We start from the raw sequence: 14,540 nt of genomic DNA, 5'->3' as shown, positions 1-14,540 counted from the left end.
AGAGATCTTATGAAGAACTGAAGTTTCTTGCAAAGTCTGTTGCACAGGCTTAACAGTGAACAAACATAAAGTCAGAGAAGATGTTGGGAAATACAGCCCTGTTTCTTGGAAGTATGTGCAAGCAGATTAATTAGATTGAGTAATTTCTTCTGTTTTTATTCCTCTTGTACTTTTTTTTAAAGCAAGTACATGATTACTGGATGTTGATTCACTGGGTGTTCACTGGATCAGTCTCAGTTTCTTTTCCTAAAGTCAAAAATGCTAGGGGTACGCCATTATATTGGTTGGCTATCGGATCAACACTGATAAAAGGAAAAATGTTATTGGCTTTATTTGGTCATTGTAGCTGATAATTAGCCATCTGCCTGGAGCACCCTGGCAGGTAGTCCAGTCCCCAAACTCTGCCACTGGCTTGAACCCATGGCAGACTACAGGTCTTGGCAAGCAATGGACGGGGGCACCAGGGAATGGTCATAGGGCACCGTGCTCAGCATCAAAGGGACTGTTACTGGCTCCTGCTGCTGCTGCCATGACATGCAGAGCAGGGGCCTGACCACTGGGGCCACCACAGAAATATTGGGCTGTGCATGGACAGGATAAGGCGCAGCTTGAGGGAAATCTGGCTCCACTGTGCACCTTTGTGAAAGTGGTTTCTCCCTAGCAGTCACAGGAGCTTGGCTGCACAGGGCCCACCGGCACTCAGGCAGCGGCTTGCTTTGGGGCTCTAGATGCACCCGACACTGCTGTCTGCATGAGGGTCCATGTTGCCCACCTGGGTCGGCAGCATGGGGAGCAGGGCTGGAGGTAGGAGCCGTGAGTGAGGGGTGCATGGAAATAAGGCATTCACCTGCATCCTCATCAAGGGCTGGAGCATGTGTGTTTATAAATGCAAAACAAACAAACAAAGAGGTTTATTTATGTCAGTAGTTTAAGATGCCTTGCACTATTACTAAATATTGGTTATTGGATCCGCATTGGCCAATATGGTTGGTTAATCATTGGCTATCAGTATCAGCTAAGAAAATCTTTATTGGTGCACTCCTAAAAAATACATTTTACTGGCTAGGAAACTGATTGCTAAAAGTAGCATGAAAATAATCAGTGTGTCATTGAGGCACTGGCCACCATTCACAAAATCGGCCTTTACTGTAGTTCAGCCAGTCATTTCTTGTAACAGCAGCTCCACATGTTGCTCTGACTCTGTGGATAGAACAGGAAGTCTGGCTTGGGCAAGAGCTATTTTCATAACATGGTATGGTGTGAATTCAAGACAAAATATGCCAGGAGCTTATAGGAGTTGGCATACTGGACAAGACTTAGTCACTGAGAGGGGAAGTAACCAATAGCTTCAAAAAGGAAGGAAGAATATACAAAGGAATCTCTCATTGCAAGTTTATGGTGTAATTAGCTCATAGAAAGTTTCTTCCTATTTTCCAGCTGTGTTGATTCATGCCCCACAAGTACAGAGAGAGAGATATATCCATATCTGTATTAACATCAGTATAGATATATATATAACACACCTGTGGCTGTTCTTGTCATTCATGTGGAGATTAATTCTTTTTAATCTAATTAATTTTCTGCCCTAAAATACCAAACTGGCAATAAGTTCCACAAGTTTTCCATGTGTTATCTTTAAAAATTGCTGCTTGTGTCAGTTAAAATTGATTATCTTTCAGTTGCCCTGGATTTCCCTTTATTTTGCTATGCAAGGTGACTCAGAGCATGCTCCACTTTATTTTTTGTACTTCTCTTGTATATAAATTGAAGCAAACTGTTTTAATTGTTGGGGTCTGTATCCATAAGAGAGGTGATCTGCAATGATCACAGAAGGACTTTCTGACACTTTTTACATCCTTATCTGGGACCCCATTTTTTCTCTCTGCTGCTGCTTTTCTTCTGCACTGAATGGACTCAAGCGAAATATATTTATTTCGGGTGAGAGCGTACTGATTTATACACCAGCTGTTTTCTGTAATATTTCTGATTTCCATTTTATACCTTGTTCTTTCTGAATTCCCAAGTCTTACCTCATATCGCTTTTTTCCTTTATTGGTCAAAAACTTGTAGCCCCAACCATTATAACAACCCCAAATTTTCAATATCATTAGACTGGAGGTAGATCCTGGCTTGATGGACTATAGTTCTGAAGAGAGAAGGCAGACTTGGTTGAAAAATAGTGCAGTTTTAAAATTCTATAGTGAAATGGGAAAAGAAAAAATGTAGAATGATGGAAGTACCTTTGTGTCTTTTTTTCCAAGGTTTGAGTCAGTACAGCAGGAGCTAAGCAAATCCACTGTGCAGAACAAGGAGATGCAGAGGGAGATGGAGCGATTACAGTCAGAGGTGACACGGTTCAAAACAATGCAGTTGAAGGCAACAAAGGATGCAGAGAAGTACAAGGAAGAGAGAGACTCTGTTTTCAATGAGTATCGCCTCATAATGAGTGAGAGAGACCAAGTAATCAAAGAGGTGGATAAACTTCAAACTGAGCTGGAACTTGCGGAGTCCAAACTGAAGAATACTTCCTCAGAGAAAAGAGTGGCTAGTGAAGAAATGGAAGCCCTAAGACAGGTACCAATGAACCATTTTGGTAAGGGGGCAGGTGGGAGTAATAAAAAATCTTTACAAGTGCTTCCTTGTAACCAGTTATGTGAGAGACACATTAACACGAAACAGTGCTACATTGCAGAGGATAATCTCTGCTGATGCTTTTCTGGCACTTTAGTATTACATTTAGAATTTGAATAGAGTGCTTGCCAGTTGAAATATGACCCGTTCTGTGAAGCTCATTAGAAATTCTTCCTTTTAATGAGCCACCCCATTCTACGTTTTGTGCTTTTCAGCAGGAACATCTATTTAAAAAAATATAACAAAACTTGCATTAAAAATAAACTTGCCGACTTATTCCACATCTGTTCAAAATTTGTTACAGCCGTATTCTTTTTAATTTACTTTCTTTGATGTTAAATAGGTTTTTAATTGGATAGGTTTTTGCTATGATTTAAAAAAAGTTAACTGAGTTTTTAGAATTGCATTATGTCAAAAATTGAACCTCCAGCATCCTCTTGAACATTTTAAAGACAAGTTTCTTGCATGTTATTGGGATTTCCAATATGGACCTTGATGCTAAATAGTAAAATGTATTAACTAGGGGTGCAGCAACAGAAATTTTTTTTTGGGCTGATACCCATGGCCAATTTTGAAGGATCCATATCGGCCAATACCTATCTGATTCAGATATGCAGCTGGGCAGCTTGAAGACCAATGTTGGGGCTGGTAAATCTGGTGTGGGGGAAGCAGTGGGGGGAAGAAAGGGGCATGGAGTGGGCAGATTGAGGCCCCTATGGTGAGGGATGGAGTGGGGCTGGGGCAGACAGCTGCTCAGCCAGGGCAGGGCATGGGATGGAGCCACGAGCAGCTCATCTGGAGGACATGGGGGAAATGGGGAGCAGTTCCTGCCCTGCACGCACTCCAGGAGGGCATGGGTGGTGTGTGCCCCTGGATCTGTGCAGGGCAAGGGCAGGCTGTCACTGAGAGCTGGGGCCTGGGTGGTACTGGTCTCTTCCTGGCGGGGGCTGGGCTAGGTGGCACTGGAAGGAGGGCTGGGGGGGGTGGGGCGGGAGGGGCTGCAGCCCCCCCAAAATTCGCCATAGTCCCCCGGTAGCCCCCATTCCAACTCCACCGCTGCCTGCCCCTAGCATCCCCGCCAAGAAGATCCCAGCACCACCCCTTAGCCCACCTTCACACCATGTAGGTTTCGGGGGCACCCCCCCACAAGCACCACACCTCCATGCAGGGCAGGAGCTGCCTCAACCTCCACGCCCCCCCCAAACTAGCCATTCACAGCTCTGTCCCATGTCCTACCCTGAAGAGCAGCAACTGCCCCAGCCCCACTCCTCCCTCACTGTGGGGGCCTCAATCTGCCCCCCCAACACCCCTTCCCTTCCCCCACAACTTACTAGTCAGATGCTGGTCTCCAAGCTGCTGAGCTGTGCTCCTGGCCCTGTGTATGCAGTGGCTGTGTGCATGCTCGAGGCATTTATCGACCATGGCTGCATGAGGCAAAAAGAGCTGATTTCATATGCTTTCAGTTTTCCCTATATTGGCACCAGTCTGATATGGGACCGATGTATTGGTGCACCTCTAGTATTAACTTGATCATTCTGTTTTTTTAAAATACTTTTAATTTGCTGCATACACAAGTCAGTATTTTTCCAGTAGTCATAAATCATCAGATTAGAAAGTAAAACAAATATTCCTTGGTAGCTATCTGCCTGTTTTGAAAAGTCCATTTGGATGGCTGGTTGAAGCAGAAAAGAATAAAGACAGGTCACAGAATGATGAAAAGTTTCTTGTTACTGGCTAGGGTATAGATGCATTTTCTTGTATAGGCATTTCGTGAATACTTTCTAAGGGCATAGCACACTCTTGTGCCTGCGTAGTAAGAACGTTGAAGTAATTTATACTAGAACTGCTTCAAAGTATTACTCTGTTTGCACTTTAGTTAAGTTTTTTCATTTTTTTCCTATTATATAAAGGATATTCTGCCTCTGAATGAATTGTTTCTGATTTGTCATGTAATGGTGACCATTTGAAATAGCTTTTATGTGATTGTCTAAGGGAAATACATGATACAGGGTTTAATTTCTAGGCAAATCTTATGAATAAAAAATTAATTACTTGAGTAACTTCCTTTTGAATCCCATTTGAATAGGAATCTTTGAGAACCCCATATAAACAGTGAATTTGACTACACTGTTTGTTGCAGTTGCGTTACTGTCTATGGTGTATAGCTCCACCTACTGATGTCTTGCAGTTATGACTGATGTTATTGTCATTAAGTATTTGCTTGAAACACCGCTGCATCCATATACTGTTCATCTTACAGTATATCTGTGTATGTTGATACAGCATTTGTGCTTATTCAAACATGAAACAACTTAAAAAATATTGTCACAGCTACAAACAGTAGTCCTGTTAATAATCATGAACCTGCTACAGTCTCAGTTTGATTACATGGAAATGAAATTGCACTTCCCTCAAACTTTATATACTTGTCAGCAGAAGCAGAATGAGTAATAAAAGGCATTTTCCCATTTTTTCTTATCATTATCCCATGTTTATGGCTGTAGTGGCACCTTTTAGAATTAACTACAATATGGAAGTTTCTATTTACTAAATAGCATAACTTTTTCAGCAGAGATTTGAACTTTATCTTTCAACAGCTTCTGTCTTCACAGATTCACCCTATTTCCAGTGGCATGAAAGTATGAACTACTATTTAAAGAAATATGATAAAAACGTTTGAAATAGTTCTTTCTGTGCCCCCATCTTATAGCTTTTAAACTGAACTGCACGCTGAAAACAACGATCAGTCACTTCCATATGTCTTTATGGCAAAAGAACACAATGCCCTTTCTGTACAGATATTATTTAAACCATGCTACAAACTGATAGTGTAGTTAAGCTTTTATTGTATTTAACATTTAAGGGTTTAACAGTGTGATTTTTTTTTTTCAGAGGAACTGAGTTTCCACTGTCAGCATAAACTGGACATAGTGATTTACTCAAGGTCATAAAGTGAGTCCACGGTGGGAATAGAACAGTGAATCCTGACACGAGTTTCCACCTTTAGCACAAAATTTTCTGTTATAACAATACAGCACGAGATTACCAGTATCAGTTGAACACCATGGCTCACTGAAGGGTAACTTTTTGTGTTGCCGGTGCACCATTTCTGTAACATGCAAATAATGGCTTGTGGTGCTATAAACAGTATTTAATCCCTTAAAGCTGAAAAGGGAATGGAATAGTTAAATATTAACTTTACTACTTTCCTTCCAAGGATTTTCCTTTTTAATTGGGCAGAGTGGGTCTATTTTGTTCTTTCCCTTCTTGAGGCCATGTCTCTTTTTAGAGATATTTGAGGACCAAGAACCTATAGATTAAAATGTCAGTAGTTTCCAAATGGAAGAAGATGCCTTGACTTTCATGGAACCCTTTGTAAGATCAAGGCAAACCTTTTGCGCATTTCAGTGCTTCAGGGAAAGCTGGAAAGCACATACTTCACTTTGCCAGTGTTGCAGTTACAACAGAGAGAACCCAATTTTTGACTTTGTAGAAAATTCTCCATCTGATTTTTTTTTTTTTTTTAAGTTGTCATCTGTATTTTGTTGAGCTGAATATCATTCTCTTTCTCTGAAAGCTTTCCTCTGGTTTTAGAAATGTATGGTTATCTACTGTTTGGCCAGCTAAAAGATCTCTGATTTGAAACTGCTTATGCATTTCCCACTGCTGTTTTAGGCAGCGGTTCTACTTTTAGTGAAATGCTTAATTTGTCCACACCTGTGCTGAAATCTACAACACTCACTTTGTCAGCCATTTTGGATGGCAGTGAGCTTTATTTTGTTGTGCAGGTATCAAGGTTACTTTATTCTTCTTCTTCTACATGCCATCACAATTCATCTGAGCCCAGTTGTTCAATTCACCATTAACACAGATTAAATCCTTTTGTTCTTTCAGCAAAATGATGCCATCTAAAATAGAAATGTTTGTAGTAAACATAGTCAATAAGGTAACTTCCCCTTTGAGGCATTCTTTTTATAAATGACCTATAGAATATGTTGAAAAATGAGAATATTTCTATGGAATTGGTCAACCAATCTAAATGAGTTTTTAGAAATAAGCATATAATTTCCTCACATTCTGAATGTTGTCAAAATATTTTCTCCAGGGACAGGTAGCTTTAATTACCTTTTCTAGCTGAATAGCTCTCCTCCATAAGAACATCCTCCCTGTCCATCTTGCTTGCTACATTGAGACATTATTATGAGGTGTGGACATTCTTTTGGAGTCTCTTCTTTCTCATTGATCAAGCAAGTCATATTGAAAAGTGTAAGGTACTATTCCTTCCTGTAGTCTCTCTGGCATCACTTACCCTGGATTGAAAAAAGGTCCCTTTCAGCCTTACTTCTCTATGATCTATGAGATTTATTGATTAAATTAAATTCCAATTAAACTCTTTAGAAAAACCCTCACTATAGGAGAGCTGGATTATAAAAATATGTTTTTTGCTCCAGTGTAGAAGGACCCAGGGCTGCTTCTATAGCCCAGCTGGTGTTACTGGCATATAGTGCCCGAACCTGGCTCTGGGAATTGAACCAGTCTTCTGCATGGTGTTGTACTGGTCTGGGAGTAGTACTTTCACACCTTGCTTTCTTTTTTTAATTCTTTTTTAATGCAATGCAATTGAATTGAATGCCATTTATTAAGATTCGTAGTTTGTGGTTGTTATGGCTAGAGTCTCAGTTTGTATTTTTATTGCAGTATTTCTTCCTAGTAGTATACATTATGGTATCTTACTCAATGACATTCATAGCTCTTTTAAAATAAAAAGAAAATTATAGTGCAATTGTCACCTTAGGTTGTAAAATATTGCCCTGAAAAATCAAAGAATGTAATAACATCATGAGTTAAGTGTGTACTTCACATTTTGTAAAATGGAGCAGCAAACTTTTGTATAAAGCCGTGTTTGTATATAAAGCCACCAGTGTAAGAGTTTATTATACCTGACCTGGTATCTGTGACTCCTGAAGGATTGCAACAAATGTAATCTTCTTAAAACGATGAGTGTTCCTAGTTGCCTGCTATGTTATTTAGACACAGCAGGGTGTTAAAGATTTTTCTCTGGCACTGTACTTAATATTGCTAGTTATTCTCTTTCTTCATTTAACACGTGCAGTGCTATACAATTTCCCCCCTTTGGCAGAACATTACTTGTAGACTACAGATTTTTAAGGTGTTAATGTGTTCAACCAGAAGGAAGAAATACTGTTTCTGTACTTAATGCATTGCAAACAATGGATCTCATTTTAGGAGTTAAACTCCGCTCTAGTAGAACGAGATCGAGCAATTTGTGAGAGGAATGAGTTGCTGGAAAAGTACTGTCATGAAGTGAAGGACAAGGCTGAGGCCCAGAAGGAACTTGATCAAGCTTGCAAGGATATAGAGACAGTGAAGGAAGAAAGAGATGTTGCCAGGAAAGAGCGAACAGAGGCTATCATCCAGAGAGATCATCTTCTAAGGGAATATTATCAAGCTCGTCAGGTAATGCCTGTTTTCATAGATGGCTTTTTCTTTTTAGCTTAGAAGTTATAACTCTGTTCGGCAGGCTTTCAAAGATCTTGCCACAAAACCCGTTTTGTCAAGTCAAAAGAAAATACCATATGTATGCACACGTACTTCTCATAGAGAGGAATGATGAAGCTTATTGTTTAAAATAAATAAATTCAGTCAGACTTGCTTTAAATTTCTGTTAATAAAGGTAGATGGTTAATAAATTGTTGTAGTCCAACTGTAGATTACCTATTTTCATCTGTAATGGTTTCTGTTGTTCTGCTAACGATCAGTCAGTACTGTTCATGTCTATAACATATTTTTGACATGTTACCAATTTTTAATCTATTCTAAAGGAAAAATTAATGTCAAGTATGTGACATCATTCTGTTCTTCATAAACCTTTACATTAAAAAATAAGGAAGCCATGAACATGAGTAGGAAAGAGGGAACACAAAATGCTAACATACCATAGAGCAGTGGTCACCAACCAGTGGATCTTGGAGCCTCTTGTCATAGATCTCGGAGCCTCTTGTGGTAGATCTGAGACTGGGGTGGGGGGGCTGAGTGCTCATGTGCACACGTGCGCCTGCCCCAGCAGGTCAGTCCATGGGGGAGGGAAGGGGCGAGGGCTGGATCGAGGCCCCTGCAGTGAGGGACAGTGCCACAGAAGCAGGAGTAGGGGTAAGTTCAGTGGGGCCAGCTGGGTGGGATTTACCTGCTGGGGAGGTGCGCTTCCCAATAATTTTTTCTCCCTCAGCCTCTATCTGCTCCTCCCCACTTCCCTTCCCAGAGATTTACCTGCTGCGTGGAGGTGGCAGCAGCACATGGTAGATCTTGGGTTACTTTTTAAATGCCAAAGGTGATCTCCTACTTAAATGTTGGGGACTGCTGCCATAGAGTGAACAAATAAAGCTTTTTTTGTCTTTTGTTTTCCAGAACTTCCTAAACCTTACATGCTGGAGGCTGAAAGTGAGAGAAAAACAGTGCGGGGGAAAAAACCCTGGTCATACCCAGCTCACTCTCTCTTTCAGCATCTATTATTCTCTGCCACTCTGCAACATAGGATACTAGGCAAGATGGACCTATGGTCTAACCCAGTCAGCGTTTGTTCTTATGTAAAGTTAGAATATTCATTTTAATTTTGCACTTTTATAGCTATATCGAGATAAAGATATTGCTGTATTGTACGCAGTCTTGCACAGATCAATGTATGTTACCACTGTAGTGTCATTATACTATAAAGGTATATATGTATAAAATAAGATATATCATCCTGGCTTTCTTGGGTTTTGTGAAAGGCACAAAAGTAATTTTTGCATTGGGATTTTTAGGGTGTTTTATAAAGATAATATTGTCTTTTTTTTTTTAATGATTTTCTCGCAGCATTACCCATTGATCAGAGTAGATTCTCTGTTCTTCCCTTTAACCCCTTCCCCCACAAAAAAAAAAAACCCCAAAGAAAGAAACCTCCAACCCTCATTCCCTGCCATGCTACGTAGATTCTCCAACCTTGAATCATCATTTGGGTGAGCAATGAAATTAAAAATTCAACAGAACTGAGCAGAGCCCTTTTTTGGTTTTGGTTGTTTGTGGCTCAGGCCACAGAAAATACATACCTCCCACTTTTTTCCTTATTATGCAAGAAATGTGTTTTCCTTTTTGATGGCTTCTAATGTGGGAGGAAGGCATGATTTCTAATGTTGAAGAGATGCAAGTAAGTTTGGGCAAGTATCTTGAGGGCATCTTATCCCCCTCAGCAAAATGATCCTGATAGTTGCATTTGATAGACTCTGAATTGTGGGCGTCAGACTTTGCAGTTTTTTGAGAAATGTTTTGGTTGAGGTGGAGGGATGTGGGGTATGGAAAAAGAAGAATGGGAAGGAAAATGATGGATCAGCAGGCTGGGCCTTCCTAGGTCTGTTTCATGCTGTACATTAGAATTAGATATTTTTGGAGGGATGGGGTAGGAGGAGGACAGAGTTTGCATGGCATTGCCCATAAATCCCCATGTTTGAGGATGAATATAGATTTAAAAGCATTGTTACTAGCAGGACTGGCTCCCCTATAATTGATAGGACTCGTCTGTATACCTTTAGCTCAGGAGTGAGCAATTATTTAGGATGGAGGGTGAGTTTGTGAGTTCTGGTGATCTGTTGAGGTCCGCACGCACGCACGCACACACACACACACACACTCCCGCTTTCCCTCTCTCTCTCTCTCTCTCTCTCCCCAGAGCAGGACCATAAGCCAACCTGGGGCTGTAGCACAGCCTGGCCTACCTGAAGCTGGCATCTGCAGCTGGGAGGGGGTAGGACATGGAGCCTAGTTGTGGGCCTCCATGCTTATCTTTACCCATGTAAATAGCCTAATTAAATTCAATAGCACTTGCTTATAAAAATAAGGATGTCCATGATTATTTAAAGGATCAGTGCTGCCTTCTGGTGGTAATAGTATAAGCGTGTGCTTCCTGTGCTGCAGGTATTGAAGTCTCTTTAGTGTAATAGTTTAAACTATTAAAGTCAGTTTTGCCTTTGTCAGTGTTTCCTGTCTTCAGAATCAGGAATGATAAAGGGATCAACTTCTACATTTAAAAGAAGAAATCAGATCTTGTTTAAAAATTCAGAGTTTAGATTCATGTAACTAAAACAAAAGTGGGATGTGTTGTGAAACTCTCCTTAGGGGATTATGAATCTCAGATGTAGATGCACTCCAGATTTTTGCTGCCCGTCAGAGTGTCATAGACATAATTCTTCGTTGTACAGTATCTCATTTCTGTATGTCCTTAGACATCTTTTGTTTATACTAAACTGTCCAATGAGCATGAAATGGCATTACTGAAATATTAATTTTTTGTGTGTTTATTCTAACTTGAGAAACCTTAGCTCTGGTTTTCCCAGACCTGCAAGACTTTGAGTATCAGATACCCCTATTTGAGTAAAAGTTTTGAACCAAGTTCTTGAATCTTTACCCTGGCAAGTTTTTCAGTTGAAGACTTCCATCGAGGGCCTCATGACATGCAGCCAGGGGCAGATATATTAATTTTCGAAATTTTTTAGGGGCCCTGCAGGCTGGATAGAATGGCTTAGCAGGCTGCATCTTGCCCATCTCTGTCCTAAAGGATAATTTTGTTTAAGAAATGACTTCCGGATTGAGCCCTTCATGAAACATATTCAGTAAAGGTACAAAACCAAATATTTGTACTTATGCTGTGAATTTCACATAAAATCTATATCTGCTATCTATCTGTCTGTCTATCTTTGAATTTCTAGATACAAGATTCTGCTACACTGGATATAGAACGAGCTAACAAAGAAATTGAAATGCTTCGGAAGCAATATGAGGCTATGTCACAAGAGCTAAAAGAAGCTGTGCAAGAAGCAGAAGTAGCTAAATGTAGGAGAGACTGGGCCTTTCAGGAGCGGGACAAGATAGTTGCAGAAAGAGAGAGCATACGGTAAATGGATGTTAAACTATACACTAGTTCTGTTTTTTTTTATTGTCCTCTTGATCTTCTCAGTTGGCTTTTGGTAGCATATATTTTAGCTTCTAGGAACCGATCCATGTTTTCATCACAGTGTATTTTGTTAATAGGAAAGGTCCGCCTTTTTATAATGGGAGGATTTTCCAAGGCATCTCATTTTTTCAATCTGCTCTGTTGTTATCACAGTAACTTTGCTCCTTTCACAACATATAGGAGAATGGCCATAAGGCATTATTTCCCTTCATTCCTAGAATCCAGTTCAAAACACCTACATCACTTCTGTTGCTAGATAAGAGGAAGGATTTCTGTGTGGTTAAAGAGGACAACTAGGAATAAAATTGCTATTTTATTGGCTGAGTTGCTTGTTTTTTTCCAGCACTGCAATGGACTTTCTGTCTCGTCCTGCATAAATCCTTTAATCTCTTTTCCTCAGCTTCCCTATATATAAGATAACATGCAACTCCTTCACAGCAACACAGAGAATAACTTAATTCATTAATATATGTTAGCTTTTTTTACGTGTTCTGATAAAGGCAAATTTGTTTATTTTTTAATTCTTCAAAAACTCTCATTTTACCTGACAACAAATGCAAACAAGTCAGACTGACCTCCCGTCACCTACTCAACTTTTCCTTGTGTCAGTCTCCATACCATAAGTTACTAAGTTACAACTTTAACATTTTCACCTAAGCCTCTTGTCTTTTTAAAGGACTTTGTGCGACAACTTGAGGAGGGAGAGAGACAGGGCTGTAAGCGACTTGGCTGAAGCTCTCCGCAACCTGGATGATATGAGAAAGCAAAAAAATGATGCTGTCCGTGAATTAAAGGAACTCAAGTATGTTATAAAAGTGACTTAAATGTATGGAACTCTTTTGCAATAGAAACTTTTTTATCAATGGACTCTATAGGCTTTTCTATGTAAAGGACATTTGTATCACTGTCTTTCAGGCATGATAGTGTATAAGAACCCAAATGTGTAGTCCCAGTGCAGAGTAGAGTTGACTCTGGTTCAGCTTACTGCAGTTTTCAAGTATGGTCTGAGGTTTCATAGTGTCTTCATTCTAGTGCTTAACAAAAGAAAAAAAGAAAAAGATGCCATCCAATTACAAATAGAGAAAAAAGTTCAGGCTCATATTTAAGTTGACAAGAGCTGATAAAATAGGTGGTCATAGTCTTCTGCCTGCATTGTATTCAGACTTTTCCCCAAAATGAAATTCAGCCTAAGTGCCTATTGTATAGAATAGAATCCGTGAGTTTACAGATGACCAGTAGAGTTAGTAAAATTGCTGACGTTGGGCAAAAGAAGTCTGCTAATTAGTCTCCAGTTCAGCTCAGACTGTTCAATCAGAAGGTTTAAATGTTCTGAATATATATGCTACTGAGTAGCTGTTGAAATGCAGTTAAGCAATTTAAAATTCTCAGTACAATCAGACTTTCACTGAAATGTTTAGTTCATTACAGCCAAATTCCCACTGGATTATAAAGGAGAAGAAACTTGTGTGATGTATTTCCAGATCTTATTTGGAGTGGGAATCTCACCTCATTTCTCCCTTAATTTTATGGAGCAGCTCAAGTATGGGTAAAATTTGGTATCTTTCATGGCAGGCACTTTAGACTCCTATCTGTGCATTATACTTTTTTTTGGTTTTTTTTCTTAAGTAAGTTTTGTCCATCTGAAGTAAGAAAAAGTTAGTGAAGGATGAAGAAAACCCAGCTTTTAAAAGTCATTTTAGACTTCTGCCAATATGGAGAGATGGGACAAATTTTAATAAACCTTGAAGTGGTAAACTAGTAAGGGGACCTAAAAAGAAAATTTAATCCATTTGTATCTCCTAAAGGGAGCACTTCTAAAATGGTTGTTTTAATTCCTTAGAGAGAAGATGGAGAATCAGTTGGAAAAAGAAGCCAGATTTAGGCAGTTAATGGCCCATAGTTCTCATGATTCAGCCATAGATACAGATTCTCTGGAATGGGAGACAGAAGTGGTGGAGTTTGAAAAAGACAGAGTAAGTATACTGATGACTTTAGCATTTTTTGTGAATGAATATACATGAAACTCTTTTGCACACAATTTTATAAAAAATACCAATGGTTGAATATATATTTTTAAAAAGTTACTTATTTTCATTGCAGTATCTGCAATAAATAACATAACCAGACGTGAAAAGATAACATTAGCATAATACCATTAACATAAAAGATTTGTTGCAAAGAGTTTGCACTCTAAAGTCTGAAGCAAAAATAACTTTGCCAACTTGTTTTGTAAGTTAGGCAAGTCACTTAACCACTAATGTAGTCTTTAGAAACATAGTGGGTAATTGCACAAGTTAACATTAGTAGTGATGCTAAGGAAATGGGAACATTGGATTGGAAGGGAATTTCTGAGTTACTGATTCTTTTTCCCTGCTGTTCCAGGCAACCACATCATATAATCCCCTTCATGAGCGGATTGAGCTTCCTCCTAAAACTATTTAAGATTCTTAACTCTTGATCTTACTACAAGAGTTCCACAACCTCACTCCTTTGAATAGAGAGGATAAAAATGTTTTAATTTCCAATCTGTGTTCATGGCCAGTTCCTTGTTATGTAAACTCAAGCATGCCTCAGGAACCATACTGACTTACCTCAAGAACTCAAAGTTGCTGGCAGGCATAACATGTTTATGCTTTAACAACTTACTCCAAGCCAATCCCTAGCTTGTCATGCTATTTCTTCCATGAACCTTAAAAAAAAAAAGAAAAAAAGAGAGTTTTCTTACTTAGGCTGCCTTACAGAATGTCACTCTAAAAAAAAGTAATGTAGTCTTTATACATATATAAACCCAACTGTGGTAGTCTACATCAGGCTTCTCTCATTACCATCTTCTACTGTCTTTCTCTCAAATGATTTGGTCTCAATTTGGTTTCACTAATGTCACTTTGTATTTTATACAGTCCAT

At 39.4% G+C, this 14,540-nt stretch overlaps 1 protein-coding gene across 2 annotated transcripts in view; it reads left to right on the top strand.

Moving 5' to 3' along the window:
- The window catches only part of DLG5 (discs large MAGUK scaffold protein 5), a 194,605-nt gene that overhangs the window by 126,291 nt on the left and 53,774 nt on the right, over window positions 1-14,540 (top strand). For both annotated transcript variants that reach the window (XM_090057165.1, XM_090057164.1), the window contains exons 7-11: window positions 2,262-2,574; window positions 7,879-8,109; window positions 11,391-11,575; window positions 12,312-12,437; window positions 13,476-13,608. In XM_090057165.1, coding sequence (XP_089913291.1) covers window positions 2,262-2,574; window positions 7,879-8,109; window positions 11,391-11,575; window positions 12,312-12,437; window positions 13,476-13,608 — 988 coding nt within the window. The remainder of the gene's footprint in view (window positions 1-2,261; window positions 2,575-7,878; window positions 8,110-11,390; window positions 11,576-12,311; window positions 12,438-13,475; window positions 13,609-14,540) is intronic.

The sequence above is a fragment of the Crocodylus siamensis genome, chromosome 7 (genome assembly GCF_052110815.1).
Source record: "Crocodylus siamensis isolate JL-2025a chromosome 7, ASM5211081v1, whole genome shotgun sequence".
Taxonomy (NCBI): Eukaryota; Metazoa; Chordata; order Crocodylia; family Crocodylidae; genus Crocodylus; species Crocodylus siamensis.
This window is presented reverse-complemented; position numbering and strand designations above follow the sequence as displayed.